At 41.8% G+C, this 22415-nt stretch overlaps 1 protein-coding gene across 2 annotated transcripts in view; it reads left to right on the plus strand.

Annotated features, from left to right (window-relative positions):
• Nucleotides 1-22415, plus strand: part of ADAMTSL3 (ADAMTS like 3) — a 187823-nt gene that overhangs the window by 120662 nt on the left and 44746 nt on the right. For both annotated transcript variants that reach the window (XM_019743525.2, XM_019743526.2), the window contains exons 17-19: nt 8338-8467; nt 16973-17165; nt 17253-17432. In XM_019743525.2, coding sequence (XP_019599084.2) covers nt 8338-8467; nt 16973-17165; nt 17253-17432 — 503 coding nt within the window. The remainder of the gene's footprint in view (nt 1-8337; nt 8468-16972; nt 17166-17252; nt 17433-22415) is intronic.

Genomic DNA, 22415 nt, shown 5'->3' on the forward strand with positions numbered 1-22415 from the left:
ACCCATTAATACGGAATAAATAGGGAAATGCAGAATTGATAGGCTGAGGCAGTCTTGTGCACGAGCCAGTGTTGCAGATTGAGGCGGCCTGGGGTTGCCGTATTGGATGCAGCTGTCAGCCAGACGTCACCTGCAGACGACATTTAGGTTCATACCTGCTTTGAAATGCGGCCGTTGACAGAAGCACTGTTTCATCTAGTTCTGTCACCCTGATGTCAGTTTTTTTCCCTGACTGGGAAGGTTGCCTCCTTCGGGAAAGTATGCCATGTTGGGTCCTGGGATCTCAACAAACCACTTGGAGTTGCCCAAGGAAAAGGGCCAGTGAATTCTGACTCAGTTGGGCGAGTCGGTTAGAACTCATCCTTGGAGCCCGATGCCAGAATATCCCAGCAGCTGTTACGATGACCCTGGGTCCTACCTCCAAGATGGCTGACCCCTCTGGGATGATTTTTTTTTTTGTAAGAGCTTTATTGACATATATTTCACATACCATCCAATGTATGTATTTATGTATTTAAACTATACAATTTGGTGGGTTTTTAGTACATTCAGAAAGTTCTGTGGCCACCATCACTACCAATTTTAGAACATTTTACCCCAAAAGAGCCCTGTACCCTTCAGCAGTTCCCCGCCTCCATTTTCCCTCAAACCCCCATTTTCCCTGCCAGTGTCAGCCTCTAGCAACTGATCATCTACTTCCTGTGTATCCCGGACATTGCATATAAATAGACTCACACACTGTGTATTTGGTCCTTTGTGGCCTGCTTCTTTCCCTTAGTGTAATGCTTTTGTGGTTCATCCATGAGGTAGCGTGAATTAGTACCTCACTTCTTTTCATGCTGGAATACTGTTTTACTGTAGGGACATACTGAGTTTCATTTATTCACTCATCAGGTAGAAATCTGAATTATTTCCATGTCTTGGGTATTCTAAGTTGTCCTGCTCTGAACGTTCACATACGCATTTTTGTATGGGTGTATGTTTTCATTTCAGCCTAGGAGTCGTAGGATGGCCCTTGAATTCATGTAAAACGTACGAGATTTGTGAGACTGAACTGAGTTTGTCCTTACTGGCACTGTGGAGTTGGGGTGCTGTGGCTGAGAAGTGCCTTGAAGTCTAAATGTAGTTCAGTGTTCCTGTGGATGGTGTGAAGGTGTCTGTTCACTTTGTGACACCCTTTGGGGTATCTGGAACACACTTTTCAAATGTTAACAGCGCTCAACTAGGTAATCCTGCAGCAGTCGATTCAACAGCAGTTTAGCCACGTGAGGGTACGTTGTATTGTATAGTCCTCGAGTAATTTCATTAACATGAACCTTGGATACCCACTGACCCAAATTTTACAGGTGGGGAAACTGAGGCTCAAAGGCTATTACGTAGTCCAAAATCGAAAACGAACAATGCAATTGTCATCCCTTAGAGTTGGCTGAACTGTAAGTGCATATAATAAGTCTTCTACCTTCAAAAAAACTCATGTTTTTAATTTCTCGGGTTCAAGCTTAAAAGTTTCCTTTTAAATGGGTACCTAAATTCTACAAAGCTGAAGCACTTAGACCTGAAACCCAAATCCTCTATGAATACAGAGAACTGGACACCTGCTCTGTGCCAGACTCCAGAGTTCTGCTCTGGGCGCTGGGCTCAGACTCAGGACATGAAACAAACAGAGCGTAGTCCCTGTCTTGAGGGGGCTTTTGTCGTATCGGTTTTACCGTCTCGACTGCACCACTTACAGTCCGTGCTTCCTGCCTCATTCTGATCCGTTCTGATGTGGTTTTGGAAGTCAGTGGCTGCCAGTCCACTCATATGTGGTTGTGAATGTGGGCTTTTCACCCTCACCCTGGGCGGTGGAGGGGGGAGTCTGCAAAGACTGGAAACTACAGGAAAATCGCATTTCCACAGGCACACAGTTGTTTTCTTCCGCATTCCTGTTTCTGGTAGAAAAATAATATATGCAAGTTACAGATGTCCAGAAAGATAAACTTTGGGCCACATCCTGATACCATGGACTTGTATGTTGTAACTTAGCTTCACGTCACACAGGAAATAAAATAAATCCATTTGTTGTAATTACTGATACTTAAGAACCTTTCATAAGTTGGCTTGCATACCGCAGTGGCAACAGAGAATTCTTACCTAATTCCTAAAAGCATGAAGACTTTGGACATACTCAATTCCCAGCTTCCAGAGTGTAGGTATGTATGCGTGGGCACAGCATTGTGTGTGTGTGTGTGTGTGTGTGTGTGTGTGTGTGTGTGTGTGTGTTTGTACGCGCACACACACGTATACACCCTAGAAGGTAGACTTACCTTTTTAACACCCTCTGGTAAGGTTTTGTAACGTACCACACCGTCAACATTTTGTACCAGAGTTTTTCTTCATATTCCATATTTTCTGTTGCATTTATGACCTCTCATTTTACCTTCTGTCTCCTCACAGCGCAACCTAGTAGTATACGCCTGGACTTGGAGGCCTCACCCCATTTTGAACCCTAGCTCTGCCACTCTCCTTGGGCCGGTTATTGAAGCTTATAGAGCGTTATTTTTGTAAAATGAGAAGTGATACCTACCTCATTAGGATAATTATAAGGATGAAATATGATTAATAAACTAGGTGATGTTGAGAAGTATTTAATGACAGTGCCAGATCCATGGTGTGGAATAAATGTTAGTGGGATGGCTACTTTATAATATAATAATAGCAGGGCATTCCTCTTATATTAGAATGCTATTTTTTTCTCTTAAAGAAAAATCTAACCAAATTACTGAGCCCCTTAATCATCTAATAGTTTTCTAGTTTGTTCTTATGAGTTCTCTAAGTAAATCATCGTCTGCAATTAATGGTTTTATCTTTACCTTTCCAATAGCTATTTATCTTATTTTATTTTTATCTCAGTGCATTGTCTAGAATTTCAAAAACAGTAGTAAATAATGTGGATACTGCCAGCCTTGCCTCGTTCCTGACAGTTGCAGGAATCTCTCTGTTGTTTCATTTAGAATCAACATTTGCACATATTTGTTGCATGTTTCTTTGTGCCGGGCACTGGGCTAGGTGACAGTGACCCAGTTTCTTAGGAACCTAAATCTAGTGGGGAAAATGCATTGGTCATGTAATCATACACATATATCTGAAAAATTACAGCTGGTTATAGCATCTACGAAAGAAGTAAGTGGTGCTTTGAAAGCATGTAGCAGGAGGAACTTGATGCAATTAGGGAAGTAAGGGAAAACTTCCCTAAAAACAATGACACTTAAACTTAAGTCTGAAAGATGGGGAATTAATTAAGCAGAAGAGTGGTGGGAGAGGGTGGTACAGAGAGAATTCGCAGCAGGATAAAGTGCCTGTGCAAAGGTCCTCGGTGTGGCAGGAGGGTGCATGGTACATTCCAGAAATAAAGAAGTCAGGCACAGCAAGGGTGCCGAGAAAGATAGGGTTCAATGTGAGATGACGCTAGAGAGGAAGGCAGGGGCACACGATTAAGGCCTTATAGGCCATGTGGAGTTGGGTCTTGACCCGGAAATCAATGAGAAGCCATTCAAGTAATTAAAGTGGGAGTTCCATGATCCAATTGTTATTTCTTTCCAAAAGGTTAGTCCAGCTGTATTGTAAAGAATGGATTAGAAGGGACAAGAACAGAGGGAAGGGAGACCACTAGGAATCTGTTGACCAGGCCAGAGCTTGGACTGGCGTGGTGGTGACGGTGGTGATGGTGGTGATGGTGGCGATGGAGGCGATGGAGTACAGCGGATGACTGTGAGAAGTGTTTAGGAGGGAAAAATCTGAGGTGATAAGTCTGAGTCTGAGGACTTTTTTTCCGAGATGATGAGACCAGACAGGAGGTCCAGTTTGGCAGAAGGAAACCATGAGTCCGTTGTAGACTTCCGAACGGTGATGCTAAGTAGGCAGTGGGATGAGAGCACCTGAAACACTGAGGACAGAGCTGGACTGGAAATAGACATTTATGAGTCATGTGTACATGGAGAGAAGTGAAGCCAGGGGCTTGGGTGGGAATCTTCAGGAAGAGAAAACCCATGAGGAATGAATGGGGAGGGTCTGAGCCTGAGCGTTGAGGAGATTCCGTATGTAATGGCTGGGTGGGGGACACTGAGCTGCAGAGTTCACCGAGAAGAAGAGGTCAGCGAGGCAGGAGGAGAAGCCGGAGGGTGTGTGTGATGCAGACCGGTCAGCTGCGCTGTGGCCATTCGGAGGGGAAGGAAGATGCGGACTCAGGATTGGCACTTGGTCCAGGAATGGCGGCCGTTAGTGACAACTGAGAAAGGCCTTTCAGTGGAGCGGTAGAGGGGGCAATCAGATATCAAAGGATGGCAGGGAGAGTGGTAGGTGGCCGAACGGAGGTGAGTAGAATCAATTATTTGTGTTCTAATTTGTCTGTGGTGAAGAAGACGGAGAGAGGGAGGGGGCTAGAAGGCGTTCTATGTTGAAGGAGAGTTGCTGCGCATGTCGGGTGTGAATTGGTGAACGACAGAGAGGTTTAAGTGCATTAAAAAGGCAACGGAAAGTTACAGAATGAAAGTGAACAGTGAAGTAATCAACAGCTTATCCTGAGAGGATGGAAGAGGATGAAATCAAAAGTACAGTCCTGGAGGTCAGTCTTAAGTTCCTATCTGGTTGTTTCTAGGTGTGTGTGTGTGTGTGTGTGTGTGTGTGTGTGTGTGTGTGATATTTTGTAGGTGAATGGACAGATATTTGAGGTCATAATGTAGTATTCTTTTATTATACTGCTGACATACTGTACTAGTATCTGCTTGAGGATTTTGTGTATGTTACATGTATACATGAATTCTGTTGATGAGTACAGGTATAGTCCATTCTCATGGTGGAGTACAGACTGTCTTCCCGCAAATGGGAAAATTGGAATGAAAACCAAGTTGGCCTACGCTGGGCTCATTTTAGCCTACTCCCGATGGAGAGGCGTTCCCGACACGGTACATTACCAATCGCTGTTTTGTTCTCTTCGCATCCCTTCAAATCATGACAGGCTGTAGTTTCTTCCAACTACTCTTGAAATAATTGGTCACTTCCTCTCAGGCTCCAGTGATGTTTATGATGCCTCCATAAAGCCAAATGGCTTTCAACAATTCTTAATCTTTACCAGCTGTCTCATCGACTGGTTCCTAAAAAAGCTCACCTATCTGGAGTGCTGTACAACTTGCATTTGAACGCCAGGAATGATACAGTTGTTTGGCACTTCGTTGGGTCCGTACATACTATGTTTCCCCTCTTTTTCAGTACCTGGGAGTTTACAGTAGTACCCACCCAGTCATACTGGCTAGAGAAAATGTATATTAACTGTTCTTGTCAACACAGCCCTAGGCATGGATCTGAATAATCCGTAGGTGTGTATATGTATCTGTGTGTCTCATCTATTTCTGAAATAAAAAACATCATAATATGTAAGATAGCATTGCACAAGGCAATACTATATGAAGACCTACTTTTTTTCTTTTATGGGTTTATAGAAGCGTTGGAAGATGAATCTGAGTTCTCCATACCCTTCAATTATCTTAAATAGTTTGTATCATAGAAATTATCTGTTTAAAACGTTTCAAAGAGCTGGTTCCTACAACTGTCTAAATTCAGTTTTCTTTTCCCCTCTTGGGGGTACCATCGAGGGGAAGTAACATGGCCCCATGTTGACCATTATTTTCAAGTTTCCCCCTGCTTGTTACTATGTTCAATTCAAGTTCTTAATTTTTAAGTAAATTCTATAATTTAGATTATTTTGGGAAAAAAGTCATCCACTGAATGAAGAAGATATTGTGATTATCAAGAGGGAATGACTTCTTAAAAATTCTAGTGGTTGAATTTGGGGGGTTTACTTGTGTATTATTCATTTATAGTTGGGCACTGTTGTGCTCAGAGAATGTTACCTGTGTATTTTCTGGCCTTTGGAAATCATTGCAATTTATTAATGGACCAATACAGGATCAGTTTTTTTACTGTTATATTAAGTGCTTCAAACAGGCATATTCCATATATTTCTATTATTGTGTCATTAACATAATTTTCTTATTCAAATCATTTTTCTGTATTTATTTGACCGGTTGATGTGTTAAATACTGGGTGGCATCTTAAAGGCTCTGGCTATAGATTTTTCTCTTTTGCTCTGGGTATTGATTAGACTGATGCAAAAGTAATTGTGGTTTGAAAGGTTAAAAATAATTGCAAAGACCGCCATTACTTTTGTACCAACCTAATATTACTGTGTGTGTGTGTGTGTGTGTGTGTGTGTATTATTTGACATGTTGAATTAGTCAAGACTTGTTTGCAAGAAACCCAACTCACACTAACCTTAAACCAACACAAGGGAACGTATTAGCTCATTTATTGGCTCTGCTTACCCTCTTAGAGTGTGTTGTTACCCTTTAATCATTAATGCAATTCTTGATAAAGGCTTTGAATATTAGTTGGCCAAAAAATAATAATAATAACTGTCTTATTATGACACTGCAGAAGTCAAATGTGACGGGAAGGGTGTTGCCTCATGCTACCAAAGGAATTGACTAGAAAAATTACACCACAATTTCAACACTTGATTTATTATGTATCTTCTAAATGTGTACTTGTATTATTGCCCAAATTTTGTGAAGTATAAGATGAAGTAAACTTATTTTTATAATTTTTACTTTTGAAGATAAAGTTTTGATCAAACGTTTTGAAGTGAAAAGTGTTCAAATCATGTTGTAGGTCCAGTATGTGGGATGGGAGATAGTCCTTTGGCCGGAAAATACATTCTACCTCAATAGGTATCCTCAATTTTCTATTAAACATTTACACGCTTCTGAGTAATTTGCTTAAAGACAGAAAAGTTTGTAATGAGTGTTATAAAATTCCAGCCAAAATGGTGAAAATGAAATAACTTTAGTACTTTGGTACTCCAGGAAATGTTCCAAAGTAGTCTCTGAGTATATTTTCTAAAGAAGTTTGACTACAAAGTAAAATATAATTGGAAGATTATTGGATTTCTCTCAGATTAAAAAGAAAGGAAGTCTGCTAGAAAATGAACCTCTATGTCCCTGTGAAATCACTGAGGAGGTTTTGACGTTTGCAAATGAGACCCAGAGTCATTAAGTCATAGCTGTGTCTCCTTGCAGCTCTGGGGAGCCAGTGTTTATAAAAAACAAGTTCATGGAAGATGCATGGAGATTTAAGACTGCATCCTGCCATGATGCCAAGAACATAAGATTGCAGTGGAAGAAAGCAGGAGAAAATTTAGTCCCAAGAACCAAATATCGCAAATATATATTTTATATATGCTTTTGGCCTATACTGCAGTCTGTAAAGTACTGTAAAATGGTCGAGTTGAAACATGGCATTTGGAAAAAGAACCACAATCTTACAACAAAATGGAACCCACATTCTTGCGTGAAACTGAATACATTTGCATATTGCAAGTTCGCATAGTCAGTTCCTATTACAATTTTTATTGAGATTTTTTTTTCATCAAAGCTGTGGTTTATATTTTGTTCAGTTCTGATTTCCCAGTAATTCTTTATGTCTCAATGGAGAAAGAATAGTGGTGGAGACCTGGACGTTGGGCTTAGACACACCTGTCTGGCCTTAACGGAAACACAAGCCTGTGAGAGTTCACATTTGGAATCCCTAGAGTACGAAAGAAAGACCACTGAATTAGGGGGCGGCAAATCTAATTTTTTTAAATCTGCCACATTTTTGCTGTCTTAATTTCTCTTTAAACCTCAGTTTCCTTATTAAATGAATACAATAGAGATAATGACACCCCTCTTTTGACCTCCCAAGATTATTGTGGGCTCAAAGGACATATTTGAAAGCACGTTGCACACTCCAACGCACGGTTACACTGGTACTGAATGGCAACTCAAACCATAATGAAAATTTTAATAAGGGTGATACCTCGAATGTAGTACGTATGCAGTGATACTGAGAAAATGTTATCTGTAGCAGCTGATATGAAAGTTCCTCTTAGTGGAAATATATATGTTTGGAAGGGATGCGTTGGTGATTCGTTTAAGGGACGTCCTAGCTTGAGGACACTTGCGATGTAGATAAGTTTGAAGACAGATGGGGAGTCGGGGATACTCCTTAATGTTTCGGGTTGAGTGTATTTGGGGGAGAGAGGGTAGAGGGGCTGAGTTGAAAAGGTGACTAAGAGACTATCAAAGACTAGGGGCCTTTAGAAAATGCAGTTGTTTGCCCCCTCCCCGCCATGTACCCTGAAGTACAGCCTGCAGCTGCTCAAGGGCAGTGGCTTAAGAACGAGAGACCCAAGACTCAGTTTTCCTCTTTCCATCCAAAAGTTGTTCTAAGCCGTTTGCATTTTTTTGTCTTTCCAACCTCCAGGCCATCAAGAAGCCATAGCAGTGTGCTTACACATCCCGACCCAGCAGACAGTCAATGACACCCTGTGTGACACCACCCACCGTCCTCCAGCCATGAGCCAGGCTTGTAACACGGAACCCTGCCCGCCCAGGTATGTGTTGTCGTGTCCTCCTGGGACACACCGTGCCTGGAAGGTAACACCCTTTCCTGTAGAGAAATACACATGTGCAGACAGAGCTCAGCCAAGCCTACGTTCAGTTGTTCCCTTTTCTGCTCAAGTTATGCTGCAGCCACATTCTTGCTTCAGTGTGCAAACACTGCCATGCTAGGCAGGGAGTTCCTTTAGGCTGACTTCTGTCTGCATCAAAGACGGATGAACCTAAAGTGGCCTGCTGTTGGCAAAACCCTGAGGTCAATAGGTTTGTTCTCGCTCTCCTGTCTACCTGCTCAAGGGCACTTCTGCACCTAATGCCACATGACAGAGCACAGGGTCTGAAGTAGAGTTAGCACTGGCACAAATAGGTGCTCAGTCCATGTTTGTTGAATGACTGAGTGATCTCTTGTTTGTTACCTAGAACTCACACCTGTGTGTCATTACCCTTCCCACTGACTTGCTTTGGATCTTAGATTGTGGGGTGCAGTGGTAAGGCCCCAAAGAATAGGTAGGTGAGGGTGACTTCTTTTTGGACTCTGGCTGGAAAGGTTGACCTTAAAAATTAGTCTGCTTCCCTGCTTAAGTCCTTATAAGATCCTGGGGTAATTTATCAGAGGGGAAGGTAAGTTTTCTCCCACCTCCTCTGTCCCTGGGTGTTTCTGGCTACCGAAGATTCTAGCTCACTGGTTTCTCACACAAGACCTTCGAGAAGTCAACCCCAACCTGTCCTTTCTCTCCTTTGCCTGTATTGTCTTAATCACTCTTCTGTGATAAGAGTGGCTTTACGCTAAGTGGCTTTTTCTTTTTTTTTTTTTTTAATTTATTGGGGTGACAATTGTTAGTGAAATTACATAGATTTCAGGTGTACAATTCTGTATTACATCATCTATAAATCCCATTGTGTGTTCACCACCCAGAGTCAGTTCTCCTTCCATCACCCTATATTTGATCCCCCTTACCCTCATCTCCCACCCCCCACACCCCTTACCCTCTGGCAACCACTAAACTATTGTCTGTGTCTATGAGTTTCTGTTTCGCATTTGTTTGTCTTGTTCTTCTGTTGTTTTTGGTTTATATACCACATGTCAGTGAAATCACATGGTTCTCTGCTTTTTCTGTCTGACTTATTTCGCTCAGCATTACACTCTCAAGATCCATCCATGTTGTCACAAATGTTCCTATATCATCTTTTCTTACCACCGAATAGTATTCCATTGTGTATATATACCACAACTTCTTTATCCATTCATCTATCGAAGGACATTTTGGTTGTTTCCATGTCTTGGCCACCGTAAACAAAGCTGCAATGAACATTGGAGCACACGTGTCTTTAGGTATAAATGTTTTCATATTTTTTGGGTAGATACCCAGGAGAGGGATTGCTGGGTCATATGGTAATTCTATTCGTAATTTTTTGAGGAACCTCCACACTGCCTTCCATAGCGGCTGCACCAGTCTGCATTCCCACCAACAGTGTATGAGGGTTCCTTTTTCTCCACAGCCTCTCCAACACTTGTTATTATTTGTCTTGTTGATGACCGCCATTCTGACTGGGGTGAGGTGATATCTCGTGGTTTTTATTTGCATTTCTCTGATGATTAGTGATGTTGAGCATTCTAAGTGGCTTTTTCTGGTTTCAGTTCTCCTCCGATAACATGGACGTGGCACTCTTGACAGTTTCCTTCATGACATTTTATAAATCTGTCCTCTCCATTCCTAACTGCCACTGCCTTAACTCAGACATGTTTGGGCTGAACTCTTTCAATGGTTTCTAAAACTCCTGCCTCTAATGTTTCCTGCTCTGATCTCCGTGTACACGTGTGGCTATGAAAGATCTTTCTAAATTGCAGTGGCCATGTGAACCTCTCACATAAACCTTTCATGTGTGGATTAAAATCCACATTCTCTACTTTGGCATAGGTGTTAGTTTCCTGGGGCTGCCATAACCAAGTTTCACAAACTGAGTGTCTTAAAGAACATGTATTTATTGTCTTACAGCTCTGGAGACTAGAAGTCCAAAATCAAGGTGTTGACGGGGTTGGTTCCTTCCAAGGGGTCTGAGGGAACAACCTGTCCCATGCCTCTCTCTTAGCTTCTTCTGGCCTCAGGTATCCCCTGGCTTGAAGATGCCATTTTCTCTATGTTTTCATAGTGTCTTCCTTCTGTCTGTCTCTGTGACTCAATTTCTCCTTTTTATAAGGTTGCCACTCATAATGGATCAGGGCCCACCCTTATAGCCTCATCCTGACTTGTTCATCTGCAAAGACCCTATTTCCAAATCAGATCACATTCACAGGTGCTGGGGGTTAGGACATCTTTTTGGGGGAAATAATTCAACCCATAACAGCATATAAAATCCTTTGTGACCCTAGTTTTAGGTTCTTGAACCACATTTCCTGACACTACCACCCTCACCACCCTCACACATATCTCTCTCTCCTATCCCACCCTCCTCCAAGGAATTTGCTCAGTAGCCACAGTACATTTTCCCTATGACCCATGCTCTTGCTCATTCATGTCTTCTGGGCCTTTGTACACATTCTATGCCCTCTGCCTAGAGCTCTTCTCTCCCATAAAAGTAATTATTGGCTCACTTCTCTCACTGGTACAAGCAAGTCCAACAGAATGGGAAATGGGGAATGAGACGCCGATAGAGGGGAACTCATAAAGTCCACAGAGAACTGGGAATGGCTCAGGGACATGGGTAGAGTGCATCAGTCCAGGAATTTCAGACACGTCCCTCAGCTCTAGTTTCTTAACCGCAGTAACAATGAAAGGTGTTAGACTCAATGATCAGCCAGGTCCCTGTGTCAGCTCCAGCCTCTCATTGTTGAGGAGTGCTTTCCAATTCGCTTTCCAGTCCCACCTCCAGCACTAAGCCTGGGCCTGTGGCAATTATCTCCATGTCTTCTCATGAATAGTTTTCAATACTCAGGGCTTGTTTTCGTTCTAGGAACAAGAGCCTTTGCTTGAGCTGCCCAGGAGGTCAAGGCCGGCTTGAGCTTGGGTTGCATGGCTGGCCTTCCTTTGCTCCGTAAATCAGATCGAGATTTAACTAGTGTAGACACTGTGTCTTCGGGGCCCTGAAGGACACAGGCTGCTTTCTTGGTGCCCCAGCCGTGGGCGGTATTCCTGCCCCACGTCCCTGCACCTCAGCAAGAGCTCGGGCGCATGACCCTCCACAGGAGCGTCCAAGCAGGAATAATAGAGCGCACATATGTCTTGGCCACTTTGCAAAAGGAAGGGTCTGTGTTTATGCAGAGGGATACACTAGTCCTCATTTCAAAGTGGCAGATTTAATCAACTTTTTGAAGGTTGAGAGTTATATTGGAAAAAAAATAAATAAAGAACAGCAGAGACAAAGGGTTGAAGCCAAAATAAAGGTAAGTTTACAAAAATGTTTTAGGTTCTAGAAACCAGTGGTGTAGGAATAACAGGAACAGGGAGTTGCATAATATTTTCCATACAAATATTTACTGACTCCAAGGGCAATCGCAGTAAAATATCGCCCCAGGGTGAAACTTACCGCGGAGGTTGGGTTGGACGGTCAGTGGATCTTTATTTACCCAAAGGCAAGAGTATTTGATGTATTAGCTGGACCATCCAAGGTAGGGTGTTGTGTGTTTATTTGCTCTGTGGGGTTACTCCCTGGTCTATGCTATAACTGCTGAGTGTCTGCTATTTATGGAGTTTGCTTTTTCCAGGAGCGAGCCAGCACTGGTAGAAACATGCAGGGTTACATCACGGCCCCAGTGGTTTAAGGAGAGCCTTCATCTCTGACAGAATTCAACCCTGCTAGGGCGGGAAGTAGGAAAATGAGGGGCAAGCAAGATGTGTTTCTGTACCAACTAGTTACCCAGTCCTTGAATTTTAAAAAATTCCGTATTTAGCCCATTGTGTAGTCATAAAAAATTTTTACCTGGTTCTTGGATTAAAAAAGGTTCCATTTCCAGTCCCTTGTGCCTCTAATTGATTCTTCTAGCTTTACTTTCTTGAAAAATGAGCATCCTGAAGTCACTCCACATAAGGTACATCCTTCTGCTCCACTGTTTTGATAGTGAAACCAAAGCCTTCTAATTACTTAGCCATGGAGTTCGATGGTCCTCAAAGTACGACCTAGAGATCTACTGTTGGTGATTTCCCTCGCCACTAACGCTACTGGAAATGTAGATATAATCAGTTAGACTGTAACCAGTAGGCCTCCAGGTAAGACAGTGTTTTACTTTCACATGCTGCTCCCAATGCAAATCAGTGAGAGACGATGTATAAAGATGGGGCAATTGAAATGACATGCCAAGGGGCAGAATCCTGAAAACAACCACTGGGCTGGGAAAGGGGCGGGAGAGTGAAGTGGTGACTGGAACGGGACCTGTGCCTCTTCTGGCTTGAGGCCCCAAAGCAGTCGGGGTAAATGAGAGGTCGTGCCTACGGATAGTAGGGGCGGCACATCCGTCTTCTAGTTCATGAGAAAGGACCAAGGTCACTACTTCCGTGTGAATGGAAGCAGATAAAAAGCTGCTGCTGATCACGACCCAAATCCATGGTTTCTGGGAGGCTGCTGACGCAGGGAGATGGGGGACAACACGGAGGGTGCTGGTTTCAGACTCAGCCCCAGATTGCATGTTGGCCCAGTGAGCAGATCTGCACTGTCCTTACAGTGCCGTGGGCCTTGTTGTTCATGGGAGGCCTGTTCCAGGCTGGAGACCCAGATGGAGGCAAAGAAAACTGTAGACAGAGACGGTTAAGAGACAGGAGGAGAAAGAGAGGTGGAGAGAGAGAAACCTTTCTTCAACTTGAGCCTGCAAAATGTAACTCCAAAACACATGAAAAAATCTAATCCTAATGAAGATAGTTAATTAGGATTTTCAGATTCCACAACTGAAAAATGAATTGACTCCAGATGAAATTAAAATAGAAGGACAACGTGAAAAAGACTTTAAAGTCAGTGCTATTACATATGAATGAATAAATAACATCCATATAAAGAACTAGGAATTATGAAGCAGAAATAGGCAGAGATGTAGTGAGAATAGGCCTTAAAAATAACAAATTGAAAAGAAAACACCTAGAAATGAAAAAGTCAGTGAAATAAAAGAATAAACTATAGACAATTTGAGAAAGAATTGGTTACTTGAAGGTAGTGCTGAGGAAAGTCAAATGAATCAAAGCACAGAAAGTTGAAGATTTGGGGAGAAGAGAGAAAGTTAAGACATGTGAGGTAATGGCAGAGAAGCAAAATATGAAATAAACTGTTTACTAAAACTTAAGAAAAAAATAGCCACTTCTAGTATCAAGAGAAATAAATGAAAAGAAATCCCCACTTAGGTGTTTAATAGTGAAACTGCAGAAAATCACGGATGACAAGAAAATCTTTAAAGCTACAAAGCATGAAAGATGCATTAACTGCAAAGAACTTATTAACAACTGGAGTTTCCAGAAAACAAAGGAATAATAGCTTCAGAGTACGGAGGCAAACTTGTGCACACCCAAGAGCTAAACTTGGTAAACTGCTTTTCAGTATGTGACTGTGGACATCCACGTTTAGCCTTGTACTGGACTAGATATCCTGAAAGCCCTTCCAAAGGAGTGTGGAGTCACAACAACAAATCCTAAGCTGGAAAAATAAAAGGAAATACACACCTAGACACATGGTCGTTAAACCTTAGAACTCCAGAGGCAAAGAAAGTATCTCGATAACATCTAGAGAGAAAAGATCTGCAAAAAGAATGAGAACAAAAACTGATGGTTTTCTTCTTATCGACAGTAATAGAATATTATCTTCAAATGTCTCAGAAAATGACTGTCAGCCCAGACTTGCATACTTAGGGAAACACTATTTCAAGGATGAAATAAGGATATTTACTATGAATTTCTCAAATTTGTTACTCTTTCAGATAGCCAAATTTTGTTCTCTAGTTCATTCATGTTATCTTTTTTGTTTTCTCTCTTCTTTCTTGGTTTAATTTACTGTTCTGTTTTGATGTCTTGAAATGGATACTTGATTATTTTCGGCCTTTCTTTTTAATATATGCATTTAAGGCTGTTGTCTAATCATGATTTTTAGATGCAACCCACAGATGACATTTCATATTTTTATTAACATGCGTTTAAAAGGACTACCTAATTTCCGTTGTGATTTTTTTTTTGACCCATGAGTAATTTAAAAACTTATTGCATAATTTCTAAGTATTGGGGGGTTGTCTGATATAGTTCCATTGTGGTCAGAAGGCATCCTGTATGAGTCAACTCAGTCTGTGACAACAAAATATAGCCTGGGGGGCTTAAACACAAAAAATTATTTTCTCACTGAAAAATCCAAGGTCAAAGTGCCATGCAGGTTCAGTTCTAAGGAGAGGTCTCTCCTTGGCTTGCAGACAGCTGGCTACCTTCTCACTGTGCCCTCACATGGCGGAGAGAGAGAGAAGGTCTTTGGTTTTTCCTCTTACAAGGACACTTATCCCTTCATGAGGGCCCCACGCTCATGACCTCTGGTAACCCTAATTACCTCCAAAGACCTAATTTTCAATGCCATCACATTGGAGGTTAGGGCTTCTACATAGGAATTTGGGAGGGAGACAGACATTCAGTCCATAGCATATGCTCTGTATTATTTTGATCTTTTGCTTCTGTTTTACTTAGAATTTATACTTCTCTTATATTTAGGACTTAGCATATATAATCATGTGTAAAAAATTTTTTTCTTTCTATGTATTTGTCAGCCTTTGTGATCAGGTTTATCTTAGATAGATAATATGCATTAAAATATTTTAATCCTGTTTTTTATTTTGGAACATTTTAAATAACATGGGAATTCACCTGTTTCTAAAAAATTTATAGGTATTCAAACACAAAATTAGCAGGATCTAGTCCCTTTCTTAAATAGAACTTTTGTATAGTTTCCTGAAGAAGTTATCTATTTCATCAAGATTTTCAAATGTATTATTAAATTCTCTATATTCATGTTAAAGTTTGCCTTCTTGGTATGCCAGGGGCTTAGAGAAGTATTTTACAGCTTTTAAAATTTTTTATTATATATCCTTCAATTTTTCTGATATCTTTTAGCTACTACTTCATACATAATTGAACTTTTTCTTCGGTCTGCCACTTGTATAATCATTATATCTTCATTGTAAACTTTTGCCTTCCTAAATAAAAATTTTACTTTTTGTCCTGCTATATGTGTCTTGAATACTATTTTTTCATTTTTTATTTTTCCCCTTATTTACACAAGAAAAATATTTGTTATGGGAAATTAGAAATGAAAAATACTGAAAATCACCTTTAGATGAACACTAATTTTTTTCAAAGATGTAACTTATTTTTTCTGATAATGACTGCTTATTTATAAGAAAAATCAGAAAAAATACTGGCGCGAATAAAGAAAATAAAAGTCCTGTAATTTAGAGAACATCACTGTTAACATTTAGATGTATAATTATCCAGACTTTTTCCTGCAAGCGTTTATAAATGCATAAAACAATATGATTATGCCCTGTAAGATATTTTATGAGTTTTATTCTAATAAAAGTATATCATAAATGTACTTCAATGTCAATAACTATACATCTACTTTATTATTTTAATAAATAATGCTGCTAGCATTGTGCTGTATGAATAGGCAATTATTTATTTTGCTCTTTATTGTTAAACATGTAGATTGTCTCCTTCCTTCCATCTTGTAAAATATGATTTAATTTATTGCTAGACATCGTTTTATGTACATTTGAAGCATTTTAAAATTGCTACCTCATGATATATCTCTACTGCAACTAGTTAAAAATTCATGTTTGCTAATAATAAAATATCCCCAAATTATAATAGCCATAATGCACAACATTTTTCACCCATCAGATGGGCAGAGGCTTTTCCCGTGACACTACCTGCGGTTAGTCTGGGTGCCGGAAACTAGGCACTTGTGCTTCTGGTGGGAGCCTGAGGTGAGAGAGTCTTCCTGGAAGGCAACGTGGAAATCTATACCCAAATCAGCTGCCTTGGTTTTTCATTTTTACAGATGTGTCATGAGAAAACCTGTTTGTTTTCCCCAAGATCTTATTGGAAAGGAATCACGTTATCTATATGTGTAGTAAATCCAATTGTAACACAAAATAATATTTCTTAGGGATGGTCCAAATAAGGAATCCAGGTGCCCTGAAGATTTTTCTGAAGTGTGCTTTTAAGCATTTCAAATGTCTTCTGAAGCTTGTATAAATCATGTTTGCCTTGGGGCTTTATACAAACAAAACCATGATTTTATTATTGGTACACAGTGATAGGATGGGGAAGACTCTCCTGCTTTTTACTCTGGACTTTCCCAAATGGATAAAATCTTCAAACGCATGCCTGACATTTCTTGCCTTCACACGTTATCTTTGTGTACTTGAATCGCTGAAGCTGCTATGACTATCTGCTCTGTGCAGAGTGTGAAGTCTGCAGGTCCAGAGGGAACTTGAAACGTGGTCTCATCAGACAGTCCCACTTCCCCACTTTGTTTTTTTGACACAGGTGGCACACGGGCTCTTGGGGGCCGTGCTCAGCTACCTGTGGTGTTGGAATCCAGACCCGAGATGTGTACTGCCTGCAGCCCGGGGAGCCGCCCGCCCCTGCCGAGGAATGCAGAGATGAAAAGCCCCACGCCTTACAAGCCTGCAATCAGTTTGATTGCCCTCCTAGCTGGCACATTGAAGAATGGCAGCAGGTAGGGCAGCCTGGTGACTTCATGGTGCACCCGCCAGGCTGTGATCGTGAGAACTCTGCATTGACTCCCCTCCTTCCATCTTTGCAGTGTTCCAGGACGTGTGGTGGGGGAACTCAGAATCGCAGAGTCACCTGTCGGCAGCTGTTAACAGATGGCAGTTTTCTGAATCTCTCAGATGAATTGTGCCAAGGACCCAAGGCATCTTCTCATAAGTCCTGTGCCAGAACAGACTGCCCTCCACATTTAACCGTGGGAGACTGGTCGAAGGTAAGCACCATTCCCAACTTCACAGCTCCTGCTTTCTTGCCCCTCCTTTGTTTCAGCCTCTAAGTCTTTCCTCCCCAAGATGAGAGCTGGGACTCCTGTGTGGTGAAGTCTCCACTCCCTAAAATCATATCGCATCTCCCAGCCTTAACTCATAGCGACCTGAGTTATTATTGCATTTCAATGGGGAGCGACTTCCTCCGCCTCCGTGTGGTGTGACCATCTGGCTTGTCGTGTCCTTGAGGCCACGGACGGGTCTCAAGGTCCTACAGAGCTCTGAGCGGGTAGATACTCTTCCTTCGAAGTCTTGGCAAAGTCAGGGGAAATGCAAAATGGTGTTGAAATAATGCTCTTTAGAAAAGCTCAGACATGCTAACACAAGACAGGAAAATCTTTCATTGTGATTTGCGGGGAAGGAGGTCCGGGGAGTGGGGGCGATTGCTGGGAGAAACAAGAGGAGACAAAAGAGAAGGTTCCACACCTGAGCTGGGTTGGACCTGAGGCCGGCCATTTCCCTAGGCGACCATTCATCAGGGAAAAAGCAAGCTCGTGCACCCCTCAAGAGGCCAGCCCAAGCACAATTGAGACCTCTTCCCATCCCAGCCAAGGTCACGTCTCTAGGAAGCCTCTGTCTGGGGGGAGGGACAGGTGTGGCCCACGTGCACAGGACAGCAGAGCCATTCGGAGCCCTTGAAACCGAAAGCCGACATTTGGACTTGGGTCTGGTCCGGCACACATGTAGCCAGCAGTTTGGGTTTCCTACTGGGTTCAGTTTTTTGCCCTGTTAGTTGAAATTTCCTCTCATTTCATTTCATTGCTTTGTTTTGGCAGACATTCCGACACCAAATTGCCACCCTCCCTAAAGCTTTCTGCCAGACTAGTCCCTCTGCCACGGGATGGCTCACTTGGGGACAGCTGTCCATCTTGTGGTTCTGGATGAGGCCGTTCCACACTGAAACTGGCCACTAACCCTGGCCCCAGAAAGGCTGAAGAGCCACCCCAAAATTTCCATTTTTCAGGGGGCCAGGCCTCTGGCCTGTAGCTGGAATAGTCTTCTCTCCCCGACGCAACCTCTGTTCACGGCAGGGTTGGGCTTTGTTCATGCAGAGGCTCGTTTGTTTTCCTTGGTTTCCTTAGATCTGAACTAAGTTTTAGGCAGACAGGAGCGTCAATTCTTACACTGCTTTCCAAGTTATAAGAGAGGAGCATTGACTCATATATGGGGTGGTCTTCCCAAATAGTGGATTTCTGTGATCTGCACCCCATTGCCCTGTATTGTTGCCCCATCCTAGACTGAAATCCAGTAGCCTTTCCTAGTTTTTTACTCTCTACACTTGGATGGAGCATTTGACCATTTTGTCTACCGTCGTCATTCTAGCTTCACGGTGTCCCGTGGTGCTTTTTATTTTTCCTGCTTACCTGACTGCATCTTTTCTATTGATTCGGTCTTCTTCCAAATCTCCCAAAAGCTCAGTATTTGACCCTTTGGTGTCCATCACTGCGTTTTTCCCTCCTCCATAGTTGATTCTGTATCCTGATGGCTTCTCTAACCTCTACGTGTGGTTCTCTGTCTCCAAGAATATAGTCTCTAATCTTATGTTCGGTACCATGTTCCCAGCTCTCTAAATGGCTTACATCCTCATCATGGGAAAGCAAAGGGACAACTGTTCATCCAGGCCCCCACCTTCCTTCCTGCTCTGTCAGTGCACCAGCATCTTGCCCACACTGGCGTCCCCTCTGACTTCTTCGTCACCTCTGACCTGCCAACTTTCAGTTTTTGAAACTTATCCATATGCTAAGAAAAAAGGAAAAGATCTCTGTAAGGGAGAACTTTTACAAAGAACAGCTGAAGGTATGTCTGGGACACACGGATTTCCAAATTGAGGACATGGTGGAAGGTGTTTGAAGAAGGAAGTAAAGTGCAGGCTTTGGACGTGTAATTCTGGCTGCAATGAGGACAATGTATTAGGAAAAGAAGGAACCAGAGCTTGAGAGACCTGGTTAGATGGAAATTGAAGTAAAACTGATGAGATATTGGAGCACTTGGTATAGAGGATAGTAAATAGTTTTGAATGATATGTAAGAGATATAACTGACAGATTCGGGAATCAAATTAATAATAAATGAGTGAAAAAGAGGGTGTCTCAGGTTTCTGTCTTGGATAGTTAATGGATAGAGATAGCATTAATTTTTAAATTAATTAGAGAAGGAAAAATATATTCGAAAGGTAACTTGAAAGGAAGAGAAAATGAGTTTACTTTTGAAATGCGTGTAGTTTCAGGATCTGTAAAGGTATCGCTGAAGAATTGTTGCTCCACAGAGATCTGCATTAAGTTATAATTTGGGGAATTATCAACATTTAGATGGTAGCTCCTTTACGAAGCTAGGAAATCTTCTAGGGAAGCAAACTCATGGTCACAGCAGAGTTGTTTGATATCCCCAGGATTTGGGATATCTTTAAAAAAGCAAATAATAGAGCAGTTGGGATTGCCAAAGGAAAGAAACACACACACACACACACACACACACACACACACACACAGATAACAGTTTTAACAAAAGTGATATAGGTAAGTGAGGCCAAACCGTATCCAATATGTAGCAGAAACTGTGTAGAAGCTGCAAGTTGAGCAGCTAGGCAGAGATAAAAAGGCGGACAGACAAGGCCGGGAGCCCTGGAATGTAGACATCAGCAGTGAGGCCCACGGCAGGGAGACAGTCCTGCTCTGGCTCGAACCTCAGCAGGTAGGTCTGAGAGGAGTCGGTGAAGCTGAGACAGGATCACGGGGCCTAGTGTGTGGCTGAGTGTGAGAAAGGTCATGGGGAGAGCCCCCGAGCAGCTCCCATCCTTCAGGACTTCAGAAACACCTGAGAAGGCTCACAAGCGGTAAAGGAAGCGAATGTTTGGATCCCTGGGACTGGAACGGTCCAGAAAGTACAAATCTCACAACAAGGGCCAAATTGTTGAGCGCTTCTTTTTGAGACCAGAGGAAGGAGCCCTTGACAGTGAAAATCACTACCCTGAAACACTTTTACCCCCTTGTACTCTCCTAAAGGGACAGATAAAACTCTGTTTCATTTAAATAAGAGCATCAGTAAACCCATATAAAGATACTGTAAGATGAAAGTATCAGTGACATACCAATGAATGAAAAATCTGGCCTTGGGGCCGATAAAAATATAACTTACTGTTACAAAATGAGCTAAAAGAAATTAAGAAAACTATAGAAACAAGTCAGAACTAGAAAAACTCAGAAATTAGATGAATAAATAACAGTGATATGAAAAGACAGCTGACAGGGTTCTAGAAAGAATTAGGAAACTGAGGGGGAAAAATTTCAGAAATGTAGACTCAACCAGAAAGAACACAAGAATGAAGGGTTATAAGGGAAATGAGGGAGGAAAATAATCGAAGAAAAATGAAAAGGATTCATGCAAAAATCATAGATATAAAAGACAGGGGAAAAAAATCCAACAAATATATGTATATATAATTAGAGTCCCAGGAAGAGAAAAACAAAACAAATAACACAACTTCAAATAAAAGCCTCAAATCACCATATTGAAAGGTCGTACCACATACCTGGGAAAATTGACCCAGAACTGTGACTATCAAGACATTCTAAAATGACTGGATTTTAAAGATAAAAAAATGTATTTGTGTATCCAGGAAAAAGCGCCAAGTTACGTGTTAGGGAAAGGAAATACGATTAGTGTCAGACTTCTCAGCAATACCACTTTATGCGAGAAAACTGTGGAGCAACGTACTGAATATACTCGAAAAAAGATGTGAGCCCAGGATTTTACATCCTGTCCCTCTGACCTTCAAGTTCAAAGGCCACAGACAACAGCTTACAAAGATGCACAAACTAGCTCTTCCTGAGGAATTGAACAGATTTCTATAGAGTAAACCTCAGATGCTTTGGCATAAGGTTGCTGCTTTGTGAATTTAATGGTGTTGGTTCTGTCATCTTCTCTCTCTGGGAGCTGAACGTTCTCTAATGGCAGTCCGACTTTGAACTTAGCAGACACAAGGTCACATAAGACCTCTGTTCAGAAAAAAAGTTTACCAGTGATCCTCCCATTTGTAACGGGCAGGAAAACTCAAATGTTTATCATTAGAAATGGCTTATGAGTGATAATTGGCAACTATTTAATCACTGTGTTATTTGAACAAAATGGCTAACAACGGTAGTTTCATAAAAAGTTTAAATTTTTATTATATGGGAAACTTCCTAGATGATGATTTGACTTGTGAAGAAAATCATAATTTGGTAAATGGCAATTTTAAATTACTTGTTCAAAAGGTTACAAAAGGCTTATCTTTGTACTGAAAAATATTAATAATTAGGGCTTTCTGTTAAAGATGACAACAGGCATTTTAAAAAGTTCCATTACCCTCCTTTGAAACCCAACCAAAAAAAAACCCACAAAGAGAATGAAAAAGGGAGAACACTCTGTCTTCAGTGAACAATGAAATGGCCACAATCCCCAACTATAAATTATGAAGCACACCTGTCAAAGACCAGAAAATCTGGACCAAAATGAGGGGGAAGGCGGAGAGCTGACAGATATTTCCTCAGGCACCAAGCAGCATACAGATTTGTCTAGGAGTTAGTGCGACAGTCCAGAAAGGCCTATTCAGCAGCTCATTGACTACAGGGACCAGACAAAGGACCATGAGCCACCCCTGAGAACACTGGGACTATCTCTGCAGAGGGAGAAACCTCACTGGGATGCCTGCTGGCCGGGCGTGAAGGAAGGGGTGGCCATTGCTATGTTAGTCCTCAGGGAGTCAGTGATTTAAGAGCCTCTTGTCCAAGTCACACCAACCGTTCAAGCACCGAAATCTGAAGAGAGACGTGGGCAAAAGAAATAAGGAATTTGGTGACAAACGTTGAAGACAACAAACATGTCAGCTGCCCGAGTTCATCTCTCCACCCATGTTACTGACAAACAACCAGGCACATTCAAGTTCCAGCATAA

Source organism: Rhinolophus sinicus, linkage group LG13, assembly GCF_036562045.2.
Source record: "Rhinolophus sinicus isolate RSC01 linkage group LG13, ASM3656204v1, whole genome shotgun sequence".
NCBI lineage: Eukaryota > Metazoa > Chordata > Mammalia > Chiroptera > Rhinolophidae > Rhinolophus > Rhinolophus sinicus.